Source organism: Girardinichthys multiradiatus, chromosome 1 (genome assembly GCF_021462225.1).
Source record: "Girardinichthys multiradiatus isolate DD_20200921_A chromosome 1, DD_fGirMul_XY1, whole genome shotgun sequence".
NCBI lineage: Eukaryota > Metazoa > Chordata > Actinopteri > Cyprinodontiformes > Goodeidae > Girardinichthys > Girardinichthys multiradiatus.
The window spans coordinates 16,871,767-16,898,759 of NC_061794.1; the positions used below are offsets into that span (position 1 = coordinate 16,871,767).

Sequence of the window (26,993 nt, forward strand, 5' to 3'; positions counted from 1 at the left end):
TTCAATGTAATGATGCTTCCACTTTCACAACTATACTTTACTTTGTGCTGGTCTGTCACATAAAACAACAAAATGCATAGAAGTCTGTCTATGTAATGTGATCAAATGTGCAGATGTTAAAGGAGCAGTGCATATATTGAAGATTTTTCCTTTTTCTGGTTAGTTTTCAGTCAGAAGTTTCACACAAATGCACATCCCATGTGGAGAGAAGTGCTAAAATGTGACAGAAAATGTGTTTTTTTCAAATCTTCTTTCCTGGACCCGTTCCTGCTTTTCATGTCTCTGCGTGCAATTAGAGGAGCAGGAAGGGATTTATTTCTGTTGTTCCTTGGCAGTGATTTGCATCCACAACAATCTTTTGCTAATTGAAACCAGGTATGATGAGTCATTTTTTTTTTTGGGAAAAAAAACACAGTGAATCACATTTTAGTCATTCTGAAACAGATGTAATGATTTCAATTAAAATGCCTTTTAGAGTTTAACATCAACAAATAAATATTTATCATCTTTTACCATCACCATCTAACAATGGTATGATCAGGGGCGCCTCCAGAAAGTTTTCAACTGGGTGGCCAGGTGGGACCACTACTCATCTTGGGGTGGTATTCCAAACCAGATGTGATAACAGGATTTTAGGACTTTTATTATATCATTGTCCTACATGGGATGTGAGCAACAGGCAATGAAAAGTGGTGCTACAAAGGAAAAAAATTAATATACAAATAAATCTTGCGACTCATTGAAACTTATCTTCAAAATTCCTTAATTTGCCCATTAAAGCTACACAAAGTTAAAACAAAGCAAAGTTAGAGGTTAAGCCAGTAGAGGTCAGCAGAAAGTAGGTTTGCAGTTACTTTTTAGGTTGTTGTCTAACATTGCTGCCAACTGCAGCCCAGTTTTCAAGGTGGTTAGCTTTTCACATAGAGGCATTTGCACTTTTTCCCCTCACAAGTTGGTGAATATATATTGAAGACTTATCCACAGAGAATTATTTATCCTGGTGTTAGAAATATTTGGCTTATAAGCAGTTTATCATTTATTACTTGTAAGGTTGTGTGAGAAACTTTTCTCGACACCTGAGACATTTGTAGGTGTGATGTACAGGTCCTTCTCAAAATATTAGCATATTGTGATAAAGTTCATTATTTTCCATAATGTAATGATGAAAATTTAATATTAATATATTTTATATTCATTGCACACTAACTGAAATATTTCAGGTCTTTTATTGTCTTAATATGGATGATTTTGGCATACAGCTCATGAAAACCCAAAATCCCTATCTCACAAAATTAGCATATCATTAAAAGGGTCTCTAAACGAGCTATGAACCTAATCATCTGAATCAACGAGTTAACTCTAAACACCTGCAAAAGATTCCTGAGGCCTTTAAAACTCCCAGCCTGGTTCATCACTCAAAACCCCAATCATGGGTAAGACTGCCGACCTGACTGCTGTCCAGAAGGCCACTATTGACACCCTCAAGCAAGAGGGTAAGACACAGAAAGACATTTCTGAACGAATAGGCTGTTCCCAGAGTGCTGTATCAAGGCACCTCAGTGGGAAGTCTGTCGGAAGGAAAAAGTGTGGCAGAAAACGCTGCACAACGAGAAGAGGTGACCGGACCCTGAGGAAGATTGTGGAGAAGGGCCGATTCCAGACCTTGGGGGACCTGTGGAAGCAGTGGACTGAGTCTGGAGTAGAAACATCCAGAGCCACCGTGCACAGGCGTGTGCAGGAAATGGGCTACAGGTGCCGCATTCCCCAGGTCAAGACACTTTTGAACCAGAAACAGCGGCAGAAGCGCCTGACCTGGGCTACAGAGAAGCAGCAATGGACTGTTGCTCAGTGGTCCAAAGTACTTTTTTCGGATGAAAGCAAATTCTGCATGTCATTCGGAAATCAAGGTGTCAGAGTCTGGAGGAAGACTGGGGAGAAGGAAATGCCAAAATGCCAGAAGTCCAGTGTCAAGTACCCACAGTCAGTGATGGTCTGGGGTGCCGTGTCAGCTGCTGGTGTTGGTCCACTGTGTTTTATCAAGGGCCGGGTCAATGCAGCTAGCTATCAGGAGATTTTGGAGCACTTCATGCTTCCATCTGCTGAAAAGCTTTATGGAGATGAAGATTTCATTTTTCAGCAAGACCTGGCACCTGCTCACAGTGCCAAAACCACTGGTAAATGGTTTACTGACCATGGTATCACTGTGCTCAATTGGCCTGCCAACTCTCCTGACCTGAACCCCATAGAGAATCTGTGGGATATTGTGAAGAGAACGTTGAGAGACTCAAGACCCAACACTCTGGATGAGCTAAAGGCCGCTATCGAAGCATCCTGGGCCTCCATAAGACCTCAGCAGTGCCACAGGCTGATTGCCTCCATGCCACGCCGCATTGAAGCAGTCATTTCTGCAAAAGGATTCCCGACCAAGTATTGAGTGCATAACTGTACATGATTATTTGAAGGTTGACGTTTTTTGTATTAAAAACACTTTTCTTTTATTGGTCGGATGAAATATGCTAATTTTGTGAGATAGGAATTTTGGGTTTTCATGAGCTGTATGCCAAAAACATCCGTATTAAGACAATAAAAGACCTGAAATATTTCAGTTAGTGTGCAATGAATCTAAAATATATGAATGTTAAATTTTCATCATGACATTATGGAAAATAATGAACTTTATCACAATATGCTAATATTTTGAGAAGGACCTGTATGTGATTATGGTTCGTTTTTGTTTTTTCCAATTTGTTCTCTTATAGTTTGGCTTATCTGTAGATCAGATCGGCTTGGCTTGGTATGGTTAACAAAACCTTTTATTTGGAGATAGTGATAGATTGTTTCACTTACATTTTTATGTTTATACAAACCGGATTCCAAAAAAGTTGGGACACTAAACAAACTGTGAATAAAAACTGAATGCAATGATGTGGAAGTGCCAACATCAAATATGTTATTCAGAATAGAACACAAATCACAGATCAAAAGTTTAAACTGAGAGAATGCATCATTTTAAAAGAAAAATATGTTGTTTCAAAATTACATGGCGTCAACAAATCCCAAAAAAGTTGGGACATGTAGCAATAAGTGGCTGGAAAAAGGAAATTGAGCATATAACGAACAGCTGGAAGACCAATGAACACTAATTAGGTCAATTGACAACATGATTGGGTAAAAAAAGAGCTTGTCAGAGTGTCAGTGTCTCTCTGAAGCCAAGATGGTAAGAGGATCACCAATTCCACCATTGTTGGGCAGAAAGATAGTGCAGCAATACCAGAATGGTGTTACCCAGCGTAAAATAGCAAAGACTTTTAAGTTATCATCATCAACTGTGCATAACATCATCAAAAGATTCAGAGAATCTGGAACAATCGCTGTGCGTAAAGGTCAAGGCCGTAAAACTCTACTGGATGCTCGTGATCTCCGGGCCCTTAAACGTCACTGCCCCTCAAACAGGAATGCCACTGTCAAGGAAATAACAGAATGGGCTCAGGAATTCTTCCAGAAAGCATTGTCAGTGAACACAATCCACCGTGCCATCCGCCATTGCCAGCTGAAACCCTGCAGTGCAAAGAGGAAGCCATTTCTAAGCAAGCTCCACAAGCTCAGACGTTTGCACTGGGCCAGGGGTCTTTTAAAATGGAGTGTGGCAAAATGGAAGACTGTTCTGTGGTCAGATGACTCACAATTTGAAGTTCTTTATGGAACACTGGGACGCCATGTCATCCGGACCAGAGAGGACAAAGATAAACCAAGTTGTTATCGATGCTCCGTTCAGAAGCCTGCATCACTGATGGTACAGGGTTGCATGAGTGCTTGTGGCATGGGCAGCTTGCATGTCTGGAAAGGCACCATTAATGCAGAGAACTATGTTCAGGTTCTAGAACAACATATGCTCCCATCTAGACGTCATCTCTTTCAGGGAAGACCCTGCATTTTTAAACAAGATGATGCCAGACTACATTCTGCAGCAATCACAACATCATGGCTACGTAGGAGAAGGATCCAGGTACTGAAATGGCCAGCCTGCAGTCCAGATCTTTCACCCATAGAAAACATTTGACGCATCATAAAGAGGAAGGTGCGACAAAGAAGACCTAAGACAGTTGAGCAACTAGAAGCCTGTATTAGACAAGAATGGGACAACATTCCTATTCCTAAACTTGAGCAACTTGTCTCCTCAGTCCCCAGACGTCTGTTGAGTGTTGTAAGAAGAAGGGGGGGATGCCACACAGTGGTAAAAATGGCCTTGTCCCAACTTTTTTGGGATTTGTTGACGCCATGTAATTTTGAAACAACATATTTTTCTCTTAAAATGATACATTCTCTCAGTTTAAACTTTTGATCTGTGATTTGTGTTCTATTCTGGATAAAATATTAGATGTTGGCACCTCCACACCATTGCATTCAGTTTTTATTCACAATTTGTTTAGTGTCCCAACTTTTTTGGAATCCGGTTTGTACTATTATAGTGGGGAGTGGTGGCCTAGTGGTTAGAGAACAGGTCATTTGTTCCCCGGAGAGGCCACAAGTACCCTGGTTTGAATCCCACATCCTGCCACTCTGGGTCCTTGAGCAAGAATGCTCCCTGCCTGGGCACCACACAATGGCAGCCCACTGCTCCCTAAGGGATGGGTTAAATGCAGAGGACAATTTCTCCATTGTAAGATCAATAAAGTCTATATCATTATTATTAAAATCCTGATCCTTAACACAATCTCTAACTAATGAGGCAAATAATGGTCCAGGTACAGATGAGGCAGGGAGGTGAAATCTGCAGTAATGTGATCTTTTTGGCCAGACTCTGCTTTGAAACCTTGAGTCCTTGCAATTCTTGTTAGATTGGAATTTAAAATGTACAGCCAGTGGAAGCTGGTGCTGACCACAAACAGTGTCGCTGAAACTGTATTTTCTAACAGTGGTTACCTCTTTCAACAGAACTTTTGCAGAGAAAACAACCAGTATGAGTGATTCTGAAGAGATTCAGATTTCAAACCAAATAAGCTTCCATGGGATTTTCTACAGAGACAAGTTTAATCTATCTGCACCACACCTTGTTGGACTTGAAAGGCCTAGTAATGGCAGACTAATTTAGCAGAAATTGTCTTTGTTCAGTCATGGAAGATCTGTCAGCACTATACCCACCGAATGCACTGTTAAACCTTCAACTAGAATGTTGAAAAAAAAAAAAAATCACAATGTGCTTAAATATGATTCAGGGGTTTTGATTTATTGACATGAAAGACATGGCTCTGTGCCCAGAGCAGCAGAGCCTTGGGTCTGGTCTTGCAACAATGCAAAAAGAAAAACGGTGCATACTGAAAGAGTATGCATGCCCAGTCAATAAATATGGTCGCCCCCTTTTATTGTGCAAACCCTAAGAAAATAGAGTGGCTGATGATGCTGCAGTTGGTCTCCGGTGAATCAGCTATAAATAAAAGGGTTATATCATTGTTTTTGTCTGAACTGCATTTGACCGTCTTCAACTAAAAATCTTACATATTTGGACGGGTCAGAGTTAAACTATAAATCTCCAACAAACAGTTATTCCTTAATCTGTTTGCAAAAACAGACAAAAAGGGCCTCTACAATACTTTTTTGGCATTAGGGTCATCTTAGATTGAGACAAGTGACAACCAATAGTTACATGATTGTGAAGGTTGTAGTTTGTGATTTGCATGAAAAAATGAGCATTTTTTTCTTTTCAAAAATATTGTTGAAATCTATCTAGTCCATCAGGATCAGTTATTATCAGATCATTATTTTTTTAGTTGGTAATGATTCGAAGATGGTTTTCAAGTTTGTATTTGGTGGTGTGAGGACAGCAGAAGGAGCAAGTTGCTCAGGGTGCCATAAACAGAAGGACCTCCACTGACCATGAATGAGTAAATAATTCATTAACAGTGTATTTGGCTTGGATTTCTTTTTTAGCTCTAAGTTTTTCTTAGCTCTTAGGTGAATTCTCATTAGTACAGAGCTTCAAGTTGAGGTGAATCTCCCATGAACCTATAAAGCATGACCGCTCAACAACAGAAAGCTGTGATAGGCTTGGTGATAAGTGAACACATGAGTGTTTGGAAGAATTTAGCATGTTTTCTTTTTTCTGGAGCAGAGAATAAAATGATAAAAGGAGAATTTAAATAACAAGATACGAGCAGTATATAATCTTAGCAGCTGATTTACACATTTTTATAAAATTATATGTTTTGTGAAGGTTAATGTGGTGTTTGCAGCTCTAGAATAATGTTATTTAGCAGAACTTAGGGCAAAATGCATCCCTTTATTATAAAGGTTACTGGTCCCTGGTCTAAATTAAATCAAACATGAATAGTCATTTTCAAAGTTTATTTTGACACTTTCATTTTAGCATTCAATAGGATTCCTCTTTGGCTTTTTTTTTTTTTTTTTTTTTTGTGAAATTGTGAAATGAATAAAAAGAATGAGTGCTTTAGGAATTACGTACTTATTATCATTTATTGTACTTTACTGTTTTATTTTGTTCCTGCTTGCTGTACTGGCTGTCTGATATCAGGTCTGTTGTCCTGTGTCAATTCTCAGTGTTATGATTCTGTTTTGCTTATATTAACGCACTTGGAGACGCAGTGATGAATTTACGTTTTGTAGACCGTAAAGTTCAATTGATATAAATTGAATTGGATGTTTGTGAGAGGAAATTTCAAGTCCAACTGTGGCCAAAATGAGCAGAAAAAAAACCAAAATGTTGCCAAACAGTTTTTCTTGCCTTCGTTTATTGCAAAATAATACAAGAAAAAAAAAACCCTGTTTATTTCATTATGCTGAAAATCCTTAAAGCCCATGTGCTAATAGAGAAAAAAGAGACATGACACTAATATTAAACATATTATGCGCCAAATGGAAACCATGTGGACTCAAGCATAGTGTGTCCTTCTCAACTGTAAATGAGGCTAAAGTGAGGGAGGGACAGAGGAACTGCATCTCTGCCTCTGGGGAAATGTGTATGTGTGCTTTTCTAGGAAGGAGAGTGGGGGAAGGAAGGATGTGTGTGTGAATAGTTATTTAGTTTCTCCCCTAACGTCACTCACTACATTCTTGTCTTGACTGGAGGCGAAAGAAGAGCGATTTAAACAGAGAGAGAGAGAGAGCAACAGAGAGGCGGACTGGAGCTGAAACTTCGCAGCAGACGGTCCTTGTGCAGGTTGGTTGATCTTCATAATCTTTTAATATTCTTAGAACAGTTCAGATCCGACGGGCTCAGAGCGGGACAGTGCCTGTCTCCAGCGCAAATTGCTTATTCGGTTAAAGTTGTAGATTTCCAGTTACATTCACACATCCTCTCTGGCGTTGTGTGTTTAAACCCCGCAGACCTGATGCTGTCAAAGCGCACATTACATCTTCTGTGTGCACGCACTTATCTGGACCCGGGCAAGTTTATCGATTTAAATGCAATGCTTTAAAGCCAGCTTAAATCGAGGCACTTGAAGAACAATCATTTGGCGTTTTTGCGAAATCATCTCCATTACGCTGTCCGGTTATCGGAGCATTTAGACAGGAATATGTTGGAACCCAGCGCAAAACAAAAAGCGAGGTTTTACGCACGCATGCCTCCCCGAACAGCCTTTTCCAGTTAGGGTCTCCTCGGTCCAGCGTACACTAATAACAGCATCTCGATGCACATAATTCCCTGATTCGTTTTTCATTATATTACTCGGTCATGTTTTGATTCAACGCAGACGAAATTATATGCGCCAATATGCCAACAGTTACAGAATTGTGAGTACAAGTCAGGCATATTTTAATGTAGACTTGCGTTCAATTTTCTGGCTGTCGAAACTAGAACGGAATTTATAATAGGAACGTGATTGGGGTGTTTTGTGTGATGACTGAAATAAATACATTCTTAGAAACAATGACGTTAGAAAAAGGTGCGCTTCCTTGTCAGATCACTGAACCTGAAAGATCAGACCAGTAGCTGTAGATCCAGAAATGTTTCTAGTTTCACGGGGGAGGTGTGACAGTTCCGCGCACACGGTCCTTTTTACTGTAAGTACAAACATGGAGCTGAGGCTTATACTGGCCCAAGTATCATGTGCATCCAGCTGCACCTGATGCCAGAAGATGGACGCAGAGACAGAAGCGTGTGTTGTGTTTGTAGGAGAAAGTGATGCATTGTTGAGCAAGTCAAGAATAAAAAAATATATATATATCAAAATGTGGAAATAATTTGACTTACAAGGCGATATAATTCAAGTCAGTGTTTGCATAATAAAAATGTCTATTTTCTATATCATGGATCATTGTCCCGTAGCATCTGTTTATATGTGCGCGGTATGAATAATGCCCTTCGCTGTTTAGCTATAGTATGGTTATAAACCGGATTTGAAAGGACAGGTGTAAAGAGAGATAGCGAGAGCTTGCAGGGAGCAGACCATATGGTCCTGTGACGTAACATCAATGACAACATCGCCTCTGTGCGCGCGCGCCTCTCTGTGTGTGTCTGTGCGCGCGCAGCCCCGCATTAGATTCCGACTGACCCACACATGCTGTGTGACATCACGCTCACAGCGCCGCTGTTAACTAGCAACAGACATTTAATAACACACTAAAAGATGGACGGTGTGACCGCCGCAGTCTGCTTTCTCGTCGCCGCCTTCAGCTGCTACCTCTACGGCGGCAGCGACGTGCTGTCATCGCTGCTCCGTGTTTCTGTTGCAGACGAACCCTCCATGCCCGAGCCGGGAGATGCTCCGCGGCGAAGCCCGCAGGGAGTCCCCTTCACCGAGCTGCGTCACATCGTCAACGCCGACGGACTACACCTGTTCTGCCGCTACTGGGAGCCCACAGGTCCGCCAAGGTTAGTAAAGGAGCAATCGGAACAAATATGACCGTCACCCGGTGTTGGATAACAAAATAAATAGAAATACAGTCCACCAATTTGACCAGCCTTAATTCTGGGGTCAATATATGATCCTCTGATGTGGCAAGTAATTCTGACCACATGGCTGTTTTCCGTCATAGAGTCACATGACTTAAAATTTAAACTGTCAGCCAACTGCCAGTTGGTTAGTCTACTGAAACTTTGGTCATAGATCTGTCGGTGCTTTAAGGTTTCACTTTCCAACAGACAGTAGTTTGCCTGACTGATTGATCTGTGCTGAAGAACTGGCTGTTGAGGGGAGCCTTGCTGTTTGGATATCTTGGAGCAATGGAAATGGGTCAGTATTAGTAGTCAATAAAGACTAAAACCTGCTCTAATCTGTAGAGAATCTGGATCATTTAGACTCATTGTATTCCCCATGCTCAATAAAGACATTTTAATTATGTTAATCTCTGCTTAGTGGAAACAGACCACATGCTTACACTGGGTTATGACCCTGTTTAAAGAACTCTATAGGATCGGGACATTTGGCTCAGTCCCTAAGTTAAGAAAGCCATTTATGTTATTTTGCACTTTTAGAGAACCAGACCAATTTCCTCTGTTTGTTTGGACAGTTCACAGTCTGTTTTTTAAACTGCTTGTAAATAACATAAACATAAATAGGACTGTAAAAGCAGCATCATGGGGGAGCAATACAGCTAAAAGAAAAGCTAGAGTTGAACTGATCAGAGTTTTGTGGCCAATTTCCAATCTTTGATTTTTGTCAAGTTTGGCCTGATAAAACAGATTTCAACTGTCTAATTTATCTATAAGAATTATACCATAAAAAAATATAAGGAAACAATATTTTTCCACCCTTTCAGAGTAGGCATTTTACATAGTCATTATCATTTTATTTTTAGTATGACTAGCATCGCTAAAACAACAGTCTGCATCTGTTTTTTCTAGTAATATACATTATAGTATATTTTCTAGTAGTATAGATCTAGTAATATAGATCCTTTTTTTTAACTCTAAGATTTACAAGAATGTGCATTATTCCCAAATCAAGCGTGTTCCATGACAGAGACTGATTGTAAACTGAAAAGGTTGAATTAAGGTGCCTATGGTGTACCCTTTTCAACCTTCCTATAATCTTTTGAAAGTCTTACTCTCTCTTGCTCTCTCACAGCCTGGAAAAACCACAGACATGTCTGAACATTTCGTAGAGAATATAGTTTCTATGTGCTTCTTACAGCTTTTGTGCTTTTGCTGACCTTATTTTCATGCTATATAAAAAAAACTTGACTTGACATACATCTCCCTGTTGCTAAACATTGCTAACCTTGATTGTTATTTTCTGAGTAACAGCCTTAACAGTGAAGAGGGTTGTTTTTACCTCTACCTGGTGGCTGTTTGTACATTCATTGAGGAGGAAAACGTCCCAGATTTCTGAGTCTCTGACCGGACTGTAACAGGCCAGGGATGATTAAGCTGAAGGTCACCAGCTGATTTGTGTCTGCATCATTTTTGAGACGTAGTCAGGTATTATAGGATAGGTAGCAGTCCCGGGAGACAAAAATTAGGAATAAAGTTTGCCTTCACTGCCCTGTGCACAGAAAATACTTTGTACAGGTGGTGCCCACATTTTTCACCAAAAGCAAACTGCATCATCAGCAAAAGGCCTGAAATCCTTACTCATCCTACATTCTGTTGGATAAATGACACCATTGTGTAGTTGCCAAAGTAAAACAACCGTTCAGACTGGTTTGCTTTAGCGCTGAGACCTCCTTCAGCCTCCTGTTGTAAGGGCCCCCTGTGGTATGCAGTCTCAAGCTTTGAAAGTCCTCTGCAGCCTTCACACGTGTGTGCGGCAGCGTACGAAACACCGAACATAGTTACTCACAACACTGAGATGTCACCCTCTTCTACAAACTGCAAAGCTGCCTCACAGAAAATTATGCTGCACAAACTAGAGAGCAACAGAACATCTGGAATCAGGGCGCTACCAATCACACATAGGTTCACACATTTCATTAAGGCGACGGTTTGTTTTCCAACTCTCCTGTGGAGCAGATTCATAGTTTACAGCCACATCTGTATATGTGTGTGTGTTTACACTGCAGTCATCCTTGATTAACTCCGTGTTTGTACACAGTGCTGCTTGCATACCTGTGTGCATCTGTCTGTTTATATAACAGCAAACAATGAGGTGTTATTTTCGTGTAACTATGGCTGACGAGACAAACACTGGACATTCATTACCTTCTACTGGTACCTCATTGCAGTCATGAGTTTGCCCTACTCTTGTAGTGAAAAGCTGAATTAGTGCAGGATTAAAATATCTGCAGAGTGTGTGTTTTAAAGCTACAGCTTTTTATGGTTTATGTAGGAGCACTCTGTCACTGGACGTCAACCAGTAAACCTGCTAATACTGCAAGCAGGCCCATTGAGCAGTCCCTATGGGGTGTATCGAGTTGTGTTTATGACTTTAGACATTTATATCAGTTGTCTTACAATATTATACATTAAAGTTGTTTAAAAAAGATCTGCTGTTTTAGTTTTTGGTGCAAATTGTACAGTTTTAGGTAAATAGAAGGGTTCCAAAGTGTAAAAGCAATAGAAGCTGCAATTAAAACTTTAATAGGCTGGTTAAATTCTTTACTCAGAGTCATTAAACGTTTTTCATTGAGTTTGGAGCTTTTGTAATTGCAGAGAAGTACGTTTCAGTTTTATTAGCTGAAGAACTGTAGCTCTTCTACAGTAATGCAGGACTGACAGTTAAAATCTCTAGCATCATTTTTTTCTTATGATAAATTAATAATAATAGGTTGTAGATATAGTTTGATGGTGGAGTGCTTGTTTCCCTAACCCAGCCATATGTCAAAAGGTCCTTGGGCAAAACGTTGAACTTCGCACATGATAGACTTATCGACATGTGATCAGCTGAAGGCGGTTTGGTTAAAAGTGCCCTCTCTCTTTAATAAGAAAATACACATACTGAAGGTTTCCTGTAGTTTACATAATAGATCCACAGACTTACAGTGACAGTGTGTAACTACAGTTAGATAATTAACATGAAATGCAGTAACACTAATATATTATGAATGTAGGGGTTTCTAGATCTTGCTAAGCTAGAAAAACATTTAGATCTAAGTAAATAAATAAAAAGTCAAAACAAAACTGTAGTTTAAGCAGGAAAAATCTTCTAAAATGTAAAGCAATAGGATGAAAACATTTAAGGTATATTCTGCAAATTATTATAATAATGTTTTGCAATATATTATTATTATTAAGATTTTCAGTTTATTTAAATATGAACAACTCCAAACCATTTCCAGACCAACACTAAGATCAGCTTATATGAAACCATGTAGAGTCCAATAGACGTACCGGTATAGTGTCCATATAAACCAAGTAAGGCTCCCAAATCTTAACAAAGGATTTATAGCCATTTCTGAGAGAGTAGGTTATCTTTTCAAGTGGGACACAACTGTTCATCTCGAAGATCCATCTAGAAATCAAGAGTTGGGAATCAGGCTTCTATGCAGAGGCTATACATTTTCTAGTGACACACAAAGCCAACTTCAGGGATTTTTGCTGGCTTTTACTTAGTTGTGTACCAACTTGTAAGTTAGTTTTGAATAAAGCAGAACCTTTTTTGCATCAAGGACAACGATTAAGCTTTTTTTCTTAATATAAACAGAACTTGAAGACATTGCTTGCAGCAATTTATGTTTCTGAATTTATGTTACTGAAAGAATGGTTGATTAGCATAGATCTATCAGTTCTCTAAAAGCTCAATAAATTATAAAATTTTTCTAACCAACAAAAACACTGAGACACACACCATTATGATGGTTAACATGGTTAGATTAAGCAGTTTATGATTCATTAACAGTGCAGATATTAAACCCACCTACCATTTTCTTGACATTAGGTATTTTTAATTCCCATTACTACAATTTATCATGATGCTGTTTGCATTGAGACCAAAGCATAACACAAAGTGATAATCAGGCACCCACTCCAGACACTGAATGTACTGCATAGAGTGATAAAAAGCAGAAATGAATCAGTCAGGCTAAAATGAAACCCCACGGTGATTGAAAGAGGAAAGCCAAAGCAGGGTGTTCATTGTGACCTTTGTTTGAGCCTACTAGTTTGATGACTGAATGCAGGAGTAGTTCAAGAAAATATATATTTAAAAAAAAACACTAATAAGTGAAAGGAGGATAAAACGCCTGCACCCACCAGACAAATGATATCCAAATAATTTTAGGAAACCCAACCACTCATCCCCCTAGAAAATGCGTAAAGTGCCCTTTGAAGACTACTTTGTAATTAAAATGTTTGTGAAAAACAACAACTGTTCCTACTGTTGCTGGAATAATATACCATATTATAACATATTTGTTTGCAATGTTATCTAACCAACGTTTTATGCTTATGTTGATTTTAATACCTAGACCAAACATCTGTAAATTTATCAGTAGTTTTTTTGGTGCTTAATACTCACAATATATATTTTTGCTGTTCTGCTGTCTTTTGAGTGACATGGGTATAGACGGCAAATATTAGCCAGTTAATTAATCGTGTTATGTGCCTCTATCCAACCAGCAATCAACTGCTTAACATTTTACATATGGAGAGCTCCTTTTGTTTCATATTCATTGACAGTTACATGAAATCTTATTTTATGTATTGTTTTTTTACTATCTTTGCACTAAACGCTATTGGCTGTGTTGCTTCGTCGTTTGCTTTCAATTGGCATTGCTACCAAAGCTGCTTCTGCACAGCGGATTTATAGATGAAGTCGAATGGCTGAAAATGAAATGAAAATACTGCTGTAGAGTCTCAGTTGCTTAAGGAACCTCTGGCCCACGGCATTTGGAGCTCAGTTGTCAACATGTTGCACAAGCAGAGGCCTAAAATACATAAGATTTGTACTACACAGCCTGTATGGAAAGACAAAAGTGCCAAAATTCAATAAATTGAAGTTTCAAAATAGATATTTTATAAATTTTTATTAAACCATGAATGCACATGTCAAAAAGAAAAAAATAAATATATATATATATATATATATATATATATATATATATATATATATATATATACATTATATATATATATGCATTATTATTTTATTTATCATTATTTTATTATCATCTTGTCTATTGTAGTGTTAGCAGGGGTAACACTACTATAAAAAAGACGATCAGTCTGCAAATGTGTTGCCGTGCAGGTTTACCAATCAGGCGTTAGAGTTCATTTAGTGAGACACAGCAGTTTAAATTGTTTCATGATGTACTTTAGCGCAGGAATCAAAAAAGTCATTAAAAAAGTTTACCATATTCGATTTTAATTTTGTTTAGATGCCCTAATTTAATTATTTCATTTAGTAATGAACTGAGACTTTTAAAGTATATTGGAAAAATATTTTGCTATTTATTTGTTTCACAGTTCAAATATATTCAAATTATATATAACATTGCATTAAATAGTCTTTTTTACTTTGGGGATTTGTAGCACTGTTAGCTGATATCATCTAGAACTCATTTTATGCAGGAGAACTAAAAAAATCCAAAATATGGAGCAAATAGGAGGGGGAAGAAGAGACAAAGAAAGAAAGGGAGAAGGTGGAAGGACAAACAAGGAGAGAGAAAGTAGTATCAACCATGTCTTTAAATTATAAATATAAATTAATATTCTACTGGTTACAGAATGCCACGTGGGGGGCGGGGGGCTTTGAGAATATCTTGTCCCAGGGTCAGAAAAGGCTAGGAGCTGGCCTGCATAAGTTTAAACCATTACCTTTCTGTAGTTTATTTTCTTACAGGAAGACAATTATAAAGGGTGAACTAAATAATAATGCACACTTTTTATTGTTTATTGTTACAAGCCTGTTTGCCTGGCTGAATGTAATCTGGAAAAATAAAGGGAAACTTGAATTTACACTTTGAGGGATTAGTGGATATTACTGTCACATATTTTACCTGTACAACACTACTTATTACTGAAAACAGCAAAAACTTAAGTGTCCCGGGCAAAATATAAACTTAGCATCCAAGGTTATCTTCTTGACATTACAGTGTTTAGCAAAGATTGCTAAGTAGCTCATCTGATAAGGGAAACTCCTGCACTCATAACTGTTAGGCCAAATCACTATCTCCTAAAAAAGGTATTAAGTTAGCATAAAAAAAATAAAGTCAAAAGTCTCTTTAAAGCTTCTGAATTGTCCATTTTTACAAGAAGCAGGTGAAAGGTAGTTAGACAGATGTAGGAATGTCTGCAATCATTTACAGGCTTCTAGGAGATGTTTGACCTGGGTTAACCGTCCACAAACATGAACACGCAGACAGATTTGTAATTACATGTGCAACCCGCTCTTATATTTTACATACCCATTTTGTATGCAACTGGCAGCTATAACCCCTGCCAGTGAAATGTTTTAGTCAGCAGAAGGTGTGTTTCAAATATAGAGGGATCACACTTCTCAGTGTCCCTGGGAATGTTGACTTATCAAACCTTGTTTTCAAGAGGGGCAGTGTGGCTTCTGTCCTGGCCGTGGAACAGTAAACCAGAACTTTCCCCTCGCTGATTTCCCAAGGGGTAATGGGAGGCATTTTGCTAGGGGTTCTTGGTAGTATAGGGTGAAGGGGATATCTATTTCTTGTATACGGAAAGGATGATGTGTGGTCTGGGAATGCTCTCATCCAGGGTTTTTGGAGACGATGTAGTTCTGTTGGCATCTTTGAGGCCATGACCTTCAGAACACTCTGGAATGGATTGCAGTTAAGTATGAAGTGGCCTAAGTCTGAGGCCATAGTTAAACCAAAAAAAAAAGGTAGCCCATTCTATCCAAGTCCAGGGTCTGTATCTGGCTTAAGCAGAGGATCTAGGTGCCTTGTTCGACAAATGATAGTAAAGTGGAGCAGGAGATGGATAGTTTGGGGCCTCGTCTGCATTAATGTAAATACTTAATGTATACACAAATACTCATAAGATATGAATCATGACCCAAAAGAACAAGATCCTAGAATCGGGTCATCAGGCTCCACATTGGAGAAAGGGTCTGGCAATCTGTCCCATGCTAGACTCTGAAGTAAGGCCGCTGCTCCTCCACATTGAAAGGAGTCAGCTGAGGTGGTACGCGCCTCTGATCAGAGTGCCTGACTTTAGAGGTTTTCTCCCTTGGAAGAGATCCTGTTGGAGACCTAAAACTCACTGGAGAAACTGTGCATCGCTTCTGGTGTCCGTTCACGTTGAATGAGCTGGAGTGTGTCACCTTGGAAGAGGGATGGAGGGATGTCTGGGCGTACTCCTGCAAATTAGTCTTAGATAAGCACAATATGAATGGCCTGACAATCTACTCAAGAGTATGACTAGAGTTAAAGACTCAGGCATAATTAGCATGATTTACATAAAATATAGTCATAGTTTGAGCTTTTGAATATCCATTTTACTTCACCAGATCAAGTAATTTAAAGATTTATGTGGGACGAGTTGCATGTTGCAATAGATCGTAGTAGCAACCGCATTTTTAATTGTCATTCTCTTAAATTTAATGATGCGCAAATTTAGAGTACCGTATTTTCCGCACTATAAGGCGCACCGGATTATAAGGCGCACCTTCAATGAATGGCCTATTTTAGAACTGTTTTCATATATAGGGCGCACCGGATTATAAGGCGCATAGAATAGAAGCTACTGCAGTCAAACGTTTGACTGGGGTTGCGTTATGCATCCACTAGATGGAGCTGTGCTAAAGAGAATGTCAACAAAACAGTCAGATAAGTCAGTCAGTCAAACTTTATTAATACACTACACACCAGCGTTCTGATAACTCCATTCACTCTCATGGTAAGGTCTCCTCTACATAGAAATCTATTGAATAGAGCCAACCGCACGTTAGGAATGCATTGGAGTCTTTGAAGTTGAAGTTGAAATCAAACATTAGTTAAAACGTGAAAGGGAACTTTTCCCTGATTCAGTAAACACGTAAAAGAAACAGTTTGATGCACTAAATCAAACGTTAGTACTGTTAACCTTTCCTGTTTCTGTCCCCTGACCGTAGTCTGATGACACAGGGGAGACGCTTTCTCCAGGGCCGAAGTTACTAGTTTCCTCAGGGTTAACTCCCTCACTCATACGTTGCTGAGTTGAGCATGAAGAAACAGCATCAAAACACTGAGTTGTTGATGAGATTCCGTGTTCTTTTTAATGACTTTGCAGCACGTAAAAACACAGGGCTTACAGACTCATACACCGCTGCTCCGGTCGCCATCTCTACCCACCCCACACACACAATAATACTGACGTCACTCCTTCACTCTTGATTCTCAGCTACGGCAGCACACAGCGCCACCTCTGTCCGGAGGAGTAATGTCAACATCTTCCATACACACACACGAAACATACACCCCACACACTGAGCTTCTAATCACATATAGTTCAGGCAATTCCTGCAACAATACATTCAAACGTTATACACACACAAGTGGTGTTGGACTAGGAGGAAGCACAGTACAGGTGTTTACCGCTATTACTTCGGCGACGCCCCTGACTATGGTAGCCGTAATGCTGCAAGCGGTGCGGCTTTGTAGTTTACCAGTCGTACTGAAACATTTTGACAGAGCGCCGTGTACAACCAGTATGGATCAACCAATTAACCAATTGATCCATATATAAGGCGCTCCGGATTACAAGGCGCACTGTCATTTTTCTTTCTGATAAGTTGTCAAAAAATCTCCCTGTGCAAAGGAATATTTTAAATATAAAAAAATATAACCATTCTTTGTTCCCTAGGTTTAAGCTTTCCTGCTGTGGCAGCTTGTCTGCCTCAATTTCTCTCTATTGTGCAGCAATTTCCTGTTTCTTGTCCTTTTTTTCCGTCTGTGCTCAGAACACTCTGACATAAACATAGTAACTTCTGTGTTTCCAGCATCCTTTTCCGTACTGGTTTGTCACACTCATTTTTTACTTGTCAAACTCTGGCTCATTTTGCAGCTGTCTCGCAGTTCTTCTGTCATATCCATTTTATTTTTTGCTCCAATTGCACCAAATCTTCCTGCCACCTGGAAGTTCAGACTGAATGCGTCTTCGATGGTTCTGAAACGTATTGAATTAAGGAGACTTGATTTACAGTTCGGTCTTTGTAGGTATTTCAGAATACTGGGAATAAAAATTGGATACCCACCGACAATACGTTAAAGTTTGGTTGAAATATTAAACATTACATTGTTATATTTTGAGAGATACCTGCCTCGTTTTCTGCCGACTTCTTGATTGAATGACAATCGCTTTAAATCTAGATCTGTCAGTTATGAATAATTTTGGGTGTAACTTTATTAGGTGTTCATTTTATTATTTTCGGGGTCTGTTTCACAAGATGAAACCCAGTAACAGAAAGACAAAGTAATGACACTCCTCTTTCACTTTTCAACAAAAGCAAAACATCACAACTTCCACGTCTAGTTGATTGGAATTGAGGCGCCGTCAGCAACGCAGGGAAACAAATTCTTTCGAGGTCACCTACCTTGGCATGTCACCTGAACTGAGACACGTGTGAGCAGAAGTGAGAGAGAAGTCTTAGATAAAACTCTTATTTTGTGGACGTCTGTTTTGTTCAGTTCTTTAAACAGTTCTTTTTTTTTTTTTTTTTTTTTTGTGCCTTTTTTTAGTTGTATTGTGTATTTAGTTTGAGATATCATCCCGTGATAATTTTGTCATCTGTCAACATTTTGTTATGATAATGTTATGGAAAACCAGAAACTTATACATGTTTGATTGCTGTTTCATTCATGCTATCTACTACAATTACTATTACAAGAATAATAGTCACATAAAATTTTTTTGATTCTTGTATTTATGCTTTTATTATTGCTTTTAAAAGTGATCCTCTTAGATGTGCATCTTTTTCACTGTCTTGCTGCTGCGACAATTAATTTTCCCAAATTGGGATGAATAGGTAATAATGCCATAATATTTAGAGGTATGTTCTGGGCTGATCCCTCACCTTCCTCATGATTATTGATGCCCTACAAGGTGAGATCAAATAGGTGCAGTCAATACAGGTAATGAGTGGAGAACAGGAGGGCTTCCTAAAGAAGAACTAACAGGCCTGTGAGAGCCGGTACTTTTACTGGCTTCTGATGTATCAAACACTTACGTCATGCAATAAAATGCAAATTAATTACTTAAAAAAACCATACAAAGTGATTTTCTGGATTTTTGTTTTAGATTCCGTCACTCACAGTTGAAGAGATCCTATGATAAAAATTAAAGACTACATACTTTGGAAGTGGGAAAACCTGCAAAAATGGGCAGTGTATCAAATACTTGTTCTCCTCACTGTATCTGGAGATTGTTTGTTTAAATTTCAGCTCAGTAAGAAGCACTTTAAGCACCAATTTTGCTTTTACAAAGTTTTGTAGAATTGTGCTTCAAACAAATAATTTCATATTGAGTTAATCATTGTTAGTTAATCATTTACAAGTCAATACTGTCTATAGGAACAGTGATTTAAAAAACAAAAGGGAACCCTTATTACTGTGGTTTTAAATGTGATTTATGTGCACATACTTTTTATGTTGGTGCACCTAAGAAAAGAAAGTAGGCGCACCAGTGCAAGCAGAGCAAAAAGTTAGTCTAGAGCCCTTTAATTGTTGGCTCACTAGTTAAATTCAAGACAAGTTGTGTTAATGCAGAATGAAGGGAGTTCAGTGGCGCTGAAGTTGCTGGTGGGCTTAACTGTGTGTGGGCCCCCAAATTAAGTTCTGCTTCAGGCCTCATAAAGCCTTGGGCCAGCTCTGTTCAGACTGTAGCCATAGTAAAGTGTGGGGGTGTAACTATTTTCTTGTAGTTGTTTCCTTGGCTTACTTGAGTGGTTTATTCTTTTATCTTACCCATTTTCTAAATTCGCCTCAGTGTTAGGTCATAATTAAAGCCCAGAAAAACAGAAAATTGTGGATTACAAACTCTAAATTCATACTGATGAGCATAAAAAATATATAATTATATTCTAATGTAGGATTTTGTTTTCTTTCATTAATTGTGCTTTGATTGAAGTTTGTATGCGTCTACAGTTATGATATAACGGTCCTGCAGAAAAAAATAAATTTATTTCAATGATACACATCTATCAGTGGTGTCAATAAATTTGGAAGGTGCGGAAAAAATGATCTGTTTTTTTTCCATATATATGCTTTTTCATCAAAATAATTTACACTATACTGCTAAGAAAAGCAGAGTTAAATAGTAATAGTAATAGATCATCTAATAGATCATCTAAATGAAGATGTGTGATTTTCAAACCTTGTTAGAAGCAGCAATGTGAAAACATGACAGCCTAAAAGCTGCACAGACTAGTGCCTGAATATCTGGTAAGTGCTTGTACTATGTAATGTTTACCAGTGATGGTGGGGAATTTAAAGACCACTGAGAGCTTTATAAATCTTATAACCTTGCTGCACCCCACTAGCATTACATAAGGCGGATTAGGGCTGTGGCTTTGTTTAGACCCTGTGGTTGTTTGGACTAGTCCCGTGTTAAAGCAGTGGGAGCCACAACCTGTCTCTCACTCTGGGTGTTTTAATAAGACTTGTCCTAAGCCACGTTGTTCCAGCAGCAGAAGCTGTGTGAGAGATAAGTAGGTCTCTGGTTCCCATGATAGAAGCAATGAAAAGAAAGAATACTTCAAAACAGGAGGAAAATCTGAATGTTTTCAAGCTTTGTGTAATCAGCACAGATCTAAACAAGGATTAATTATGCAGGTGATGATGCACACTTTGGGCAAACATGTTCCACTTTAGATAAAGCTTAGAGAGAGCTCATTTGAATTGATGATAATATTGTGCTTTGAAAACGTATTTTCACACTTTAACATTTATTTTGTTTTTGCTTTTTGCCATACTTTTTTTTGCAGCTCGTCAAAACAGATTTTACTATCAGACAATGACAACCTGAGTAACGACTTTAAGCCATTTCGAGGTTGACTTGCCGGTATCATTTGTATCAGGAAAATGTTTTTTTCGAAAAATATGAGACACATCTTTGTGATTTTTTTTGACCAGCTGTGGTTTTGAACTTGCAACTCATAAACACTCACCTTAACTGAGGCAAGTGAGGCCCACTGGGTTTTAGATGTGTATCTGGTTTCTTCTGTGACCTCCTGGATGAGTCATGGATGAGCTCTTAAGAGTAATACTGGTAGGTTTGCAACTCCCAGGGGTTTTCACCACTGTTCCATGTTTTTTCCATTTGTGGATGTAGGCTCTAACTGGGGTTCACCGGAGTTCCAAAGCCTTAGAAATATATGAGTATCCCTTTCAGGATGGATCGATGTTAATGACTTTGTTGAATGTCTTTAGATAGACTTCACTTCAAGTGATTTACAGATCAGGCAGTATTTAGGCCTGGATGTGGCTTTTGAAATTGAACACAACTTTATCTGATTATCAGCTATAGAAATATCCTCATTTGAAAACAGGTTTTTTTTCAATTTACTAAGGTTATCTTTGTCTGATTTTTTTTCTTTAAATCTAAGACAATTAAATGTAACAAAAAAAGCAAAAAGAACAAATCTGCATGGTCACAAATTGTTTAAGTTGAAAGAGTCCTTTTTGTCCTAAAAAATACTTTTTGGAACCTGAAATTCACCCCCAAATTGATCTGGTGAGATGTTTAAAGGAAGTATTGACTATCATTGTTTCTTTTATAAGAATACCATAACAGAAGTTCTTGCAAAACTGCAGCAAATTGAAGTAATAGTGCAAAACAAATGCCTTACAAGTGTAAACAGGCAGGTTTTAGCAAAGTGGGTGGAAATAGTGACCTGGCTTTGCATGGCTAAGCCAACATACTGAGGGTGCCTGAGTCATGTCACCTAGCTGTCAGCAGTGTTTGTTATCAACTTGGGGCCACTGGTTTTGGGTATTCAGGACCTTTAAACAGAAAACAGTATTCACTTAATTTCTTTCACACTTGTTTGTATTAAAGGATGGAAATTAAAAGCCAGATCATCCAGCACATCAAAGAACTATTTTGGGAAATGATGGATAGAGAACATCTTGAAAAGTAAAGCAGGAAATTTCAAATGGAGCCTGCAGCATGCTGTTCATGTAGTTGCCTAGACAGCACAGCTAAATTAATACATCACCCAAACTCATACACCACAGCTCCTCTGGTTGTGTGTTGCAGAACATTATGCTCACACAAAGACACTCATTCACACTCAAGTTCGCTCTTTAGGGGTGCAGAGGAAGTCTTAGCTCAGAGCGATTGGTGCCTAAAAAAGGAGGGAAAGAGCTTTGAGTGAAATAGAAACCCTGATGAACAGCCACTACTGTTTTGCTCCTCCTTTACCACCCCACCCGTAACGCTGTCACTCGCTTTCTCATTGTTTCAATTTGTTCCCTCCTTCCTCTGTCGCTGAATGCATTTGGGTTAATTGTCTGCTGCTGATTAGTGAAGCTCTTGCAGGCTTCTTAGCACCACTGAGAGGAGGAATGCTCAGTTTCCCCCGCTTAGTATGCACCGATAAAGGATGCAAAACATTTGATAAAATCAGATCAAATGATAAGCCCCATTCTTTAATTAAAATCCAGTTTATTCATCATTTGCAAGTTAGATTCAAAACCGCAAAATTTACCATCATAATATCTATTATCTGTTGACGTAAGACTGGTTCATCGCTTTAGTTTAGGGGCCTTAATGATTCAGAGGTTAGAAAATAGTTTGATAATAGAAGCTAATTGAAAAAGTAAAGCACTGTAAGACTTTCAGAGACTGGGGAACCGACACTTGGGAAGCAGTGCTTTAGGTTTTTTAGTCTTTTGTACATTTTTCGAGGACGTTTGTGGTGTATAAGCAATAGGATACAAATCGAGACCTTTTATACATTAATTCTGCTGTTGAAGAGAAATGTGATCTTAATTTCTTTGTAGAAACATGGCATATCCTGCATGTCAGCCTGCTGCCTATAGCAATAGTTTATGTTGCTACAGATATATGTACATATGCGTTTCTAAGAAACTGTTCTGGCTCTATAGGTCACAAACTCATATATTAATAAGGGTTGTCAGTAGCAACCATTGTTCACCTATATCCCTTCCCTGTCCAATTCTATCCTAATTATAAGATACTGTTCCAAACTTTCAAAACTCTTCATCATCATCCTCCTCCATATTTATCCCCTGCCCTGAACCCTCTAATCGTCTTCTTCTGCTTCCCACTCCCCTCTCCCCATCTGTCCACAGTGGTGTTCAGAACCTTCTGCCCCCAGTGGTTAAACTGTCTCCTGATATCAAAGAGGCTCAAAGCTCACCCCCTCAGACTCCCCTCAAATTTCAACTTTTTTCTTATAATTATACCCCTTGATATGTTTTGTTTTTTGTTGCTTCATTTATTTTAAGCCACAGCATGAAAACCAAGGAATACAGCAGACAGGTCAAGGAGAAAGTTGTGGAGCAGGGTTAGGTTCTTATACCTATACCATGGCTGCCTACCTCAATGGGATGGGAATGTAGATGCACACATTTTTCTGTTTTCTTTGTAATAAATTGGGAGAACTATGTAATATTTTTCTTCTACTTATACATATATTCTACTTCTTCTACACATTTTTTTCACTGCTTCGTGTCGGTATATCACCTGTGATCAAAGGCAGTCATGTGTGTGGTTAAAGTGTGATAAATGTGAAAACGTTAAAGGGATGTGAATACTTTTGCAATGCACTGTACATTATAAATAACTTCACTGAAAGCTTTTAGATAAAAAAAAACACCCTCATGGATGCTGCTTCACTAAACAGGGAATTGTTGAAAACTTCATTTTAGCTCATATTCTCAAACATTACTTTTGTTTTGGTCAAGAAAGAACTGCAGGAATATACAGTAGCAGCTATCACTAAATTAATGTGTTATGCTGTGTTTTGGTGGCTTCTCATGTGTGTGTTTTGAGTCAGGCAGGCAGGGGTGTGTAGAGACAAGCAGCCTGACAGATGGATGATAGCTGTTGTCTCTGAACACACAGCCTGCTTCACTCTCAGCTTGTCTTTTTCTGCTGCTGCTCATGATTTTCTTCAATCATCCTCAGTTTTGGTCCTTCCTCAGCTTAACGACTGGGCCTGTCAGTGGGAGATTTTGTGGTTATGTCCAGCCATAAACAGGACCCTATCAGTAAATCAAGGAAGGATGCCACTCCCATGCAGAACGTGAACTTCAGTTTGTCTCCGCATGAACGAGACAGAAAGGAGATAAAAGAGGCCTCACACAGATCTGTTCCAGAGAAATTGAAAATGTTTCCTGTCATCTCCTCTCAGGGCTCTGGTGTTTATTGCTCATGGAGCAGGAGAGCACAGTGGGCCATATGAAGAAATTGCACAGAAACTGAAAGAACTTTCCCTCCTGGTGTTTGCACATGACCATGGTGAGTGACAAACGTAAGCTCATGCATACATTTACACCCACGCTCACTGTGTCCCTCATGTTTATCAGAAGTTACATACCGCTCTGGCTGACACAGATAATTCTGTTTGAGGAAATTATATAGCTGTTTTATAGATCTCATTGTAAGTGTATGTTGGTTTAGTTTCTGAAACTTGTTGCTGTACATACATTTTAAGAACATTGTCTACCTGACCGCTCAGAGCAGGAAGAACTGGTTCAAAACAAGACATAGACTTGTTATTCTCTGGGTTTTAGACTTTAGGTTAATCCTTTGCATTCTGCACAACAGTGCATTATGTCAAGGGTTGGATTTACGTTCATCAGGCACTTTATTTGCACACTTTGCTGTTACAAAGTTTAGAAATGTCTTTATTCTTTGGTCACAGATTCCTCAAGAAGTCAGAAAACATTCATCAGAGACTGTGATTTATGTCAACATGACAGCAGTTGATATAGATCGCAGCACCCCAGCTGCACAAAATGTGACAGTCGCAGTAGATTTGTCAGCTGCACATCTATGATGCAAATCCTGTTATACAAAATCCTGAAGGTGCTTTATTAGATAGAGATTTGGTGACAATTAAGGCCTTTGGAGTCAAGTGAACTCATTGTCATGTTCAAGAAATTGTGTTTGTGATATGGTTTTTTTATCCTGCTTGAAGTAGCCATCAGAAAATGGGCACAATGTGGTCATTAAGAGATGATCAGCAAACAACTCTCAGTTAGAAAATGGTGTTTAAACAAGTGTGCCAATAAAATATCCCTTCTGCCATTACTTTATCCCCACCAGCCGTAACAACTGAAAGAAGGCAGGATGGATCCATGCTGTATGCTATTTCTGACCCTACCATCTGAATGTTGCAGCTGAAATAGACAAATCAACCAGGCAACATTTTTCCAATCTGTTATCATCCAGTTTTGGTAATCCTGTGTGAATTGTAACCTCAGTTACATGTTTTTATGGTTTTCTGTTTTTAAGGTTTTCTGCTGACGTATCCCATCTGCTTCAACGTTTGACGTGCTGTGTTTTCAGACATGCATACCTTGGTTCTAATGCGTGATTTGAGCCACTGTTATCTTTCTATATCCATTCTCCTGCACATAACTGCTGTTGACTGGATGTTTTCTCCTTTTTGGACCATTTGTAAATTTGAGAGTTGCCTGAGTGCTGGATTCCCAAGAGTTTTTGAAAATCTCAGACGCCCCCGCCTGGCACTGACAGTCTTATTATGTTAAAACTCACCTTAATCCAGTTACTGCCCCATTTTAATCCTCTATTTGAGTTTCACCAAGTCACCTCTTCATGTGTAGACTAAGTGGACTAAGTTACTTCAATGTGATTGGCTTGTTCATTTGGGTGAACAAGCAACTGAACAGGTTCACCTAATAAAGTGACATGTGAGTGCATGTCTTAACATGTCACACAGTCCGTCAGTGACCAATCACACACCAGACCAAAAGCAGAACCTTGGCAACTTCTTGGTTTATTTAAAGCCACAGTTATCACATTGTAGTCATGAGTCTTTTGTTTAAACAACTTGCAGTTTCCATCTTTACTTTTATTTCTTCGATTAATGGTATTTGTTCATTGTTTCCAAGGGTCAGAAGATTGTAAAACCATGCATGTCTATTGTTTTACTGTTAGTTTCAGTGAACAAAAATAAAATTCGTTTCTCTTTTTATTTATAAGTGGAACAAAAAGGCAGAGAAGAGACGCTGAAGTAAAAAATGAAACCTAAGTGAACTCTTGGCAATTTCAATAAGAGGAAGTGAATGAATCAAAACACATGTTCTGTGACACCTTTTGAAATACGACATTGTTAAATGAAAAATAGTGAACTAGAGCAAGTCCCTGCAGACACTATTTTTCACCCATCTCTCTGCAAACACAGATGCACAGAAACACACGTCGCCTTAGAGAGCTCCTAACCCACTTTATCAATTGAGATCTTTTTTCTCATGGGTATTTCTCTCTATATTAAGGACCTTTCTCGTTTATCCACAACCTGCACAGATTGAAGGTTCTTCCATCTTGCAAACACTCCATCTGTTAGCAGTCAACATTGTTTCAGTATCATCTAAAAGTGTACACATATTTAGATATGTGAGCAGATCTGAAATTTGAGGCCGATTTGCAGTCTCTGATTTTTGTAAAGCTTTGACCTGCTGATCCCGATACGAGTCAATTCCAGTTTCTGTTTAAGAACCATATAAGTAGAAAATATAAGAACAGCATTCAAAGTATCTTTTTCAGCTCTGCTGCCTTGAGCGCTCATTAGTTATCGATATTAGGAACAAAGGCAAAGTTACATGGTGTGTGTCTGTTTTACTGTTATTTAATAGCAAAGACAAAATCAATTGACGTTTTAAACTGCCTTTAGCATCTTGTTTTAGCAAATAGCATCGGTAGCGTTACAAAAACAGCAGTCTACATGTGTATTCCTAAAATATATAGATCCTTTTTAGCACAAACGCTGGATTCACAAACACCAGATCATAGTCAACTTTGGATCCAAAGGTTCTTCGAAGTAGTAGTATCTTTTATACGCCCCCCTAGGGATCAGGGATTCCAGCTGTGAATACTCCTTCCTGGGATGGATTAAAGTAAATTAATTCTGTATTTAAAGATGCAGTTTCCTACCAGCCTCTTTGATTGTGTACAGTTTAATCCATGCTTCATCTCATGGCTGGGGCACAACACGTTAATT

The 26,993-nt window shown here is 38.7% G+C and overlaps 1 protein-coding gene across 2 annotated transcripts in view; it reads left to right on the plus strand.

Moving 5' to 3' along the window:
* The first annotated feature begins 7,027 nt into the window (after window positions 1-7,027).
* mgll (monoglyceride lipase) overlaps window positions 7,028-26,993 on the plus strand; it is a 44,113-nt gene continuing 24,147 nt past the window's right edge. Inside the window, exons 1-3 of one of the 2 annotated variants that reach the window (XM_047380033.1) lie at window positions 7,028-7,174; window positions 8,692-8,830; window positions 24,159-24,265. In XM_047380033.1, coding sequence (XP_047235989.1) covers window positions 8,703-8,830; window positions 24,159-24,265 — 235 coding nt within the window. In that variant the 5' untranslated portion in view covers window positions 7,028-7,174; window positions 8,692-8,702. Of the gene's footprint in view, window positions 7,175-8,484; window positions 8,831-24,158; window positions 24,266-26,993 lie in introns of those variants that run through there. The other variant, XM_047380025.1, reaches the window with a different exon arrangement.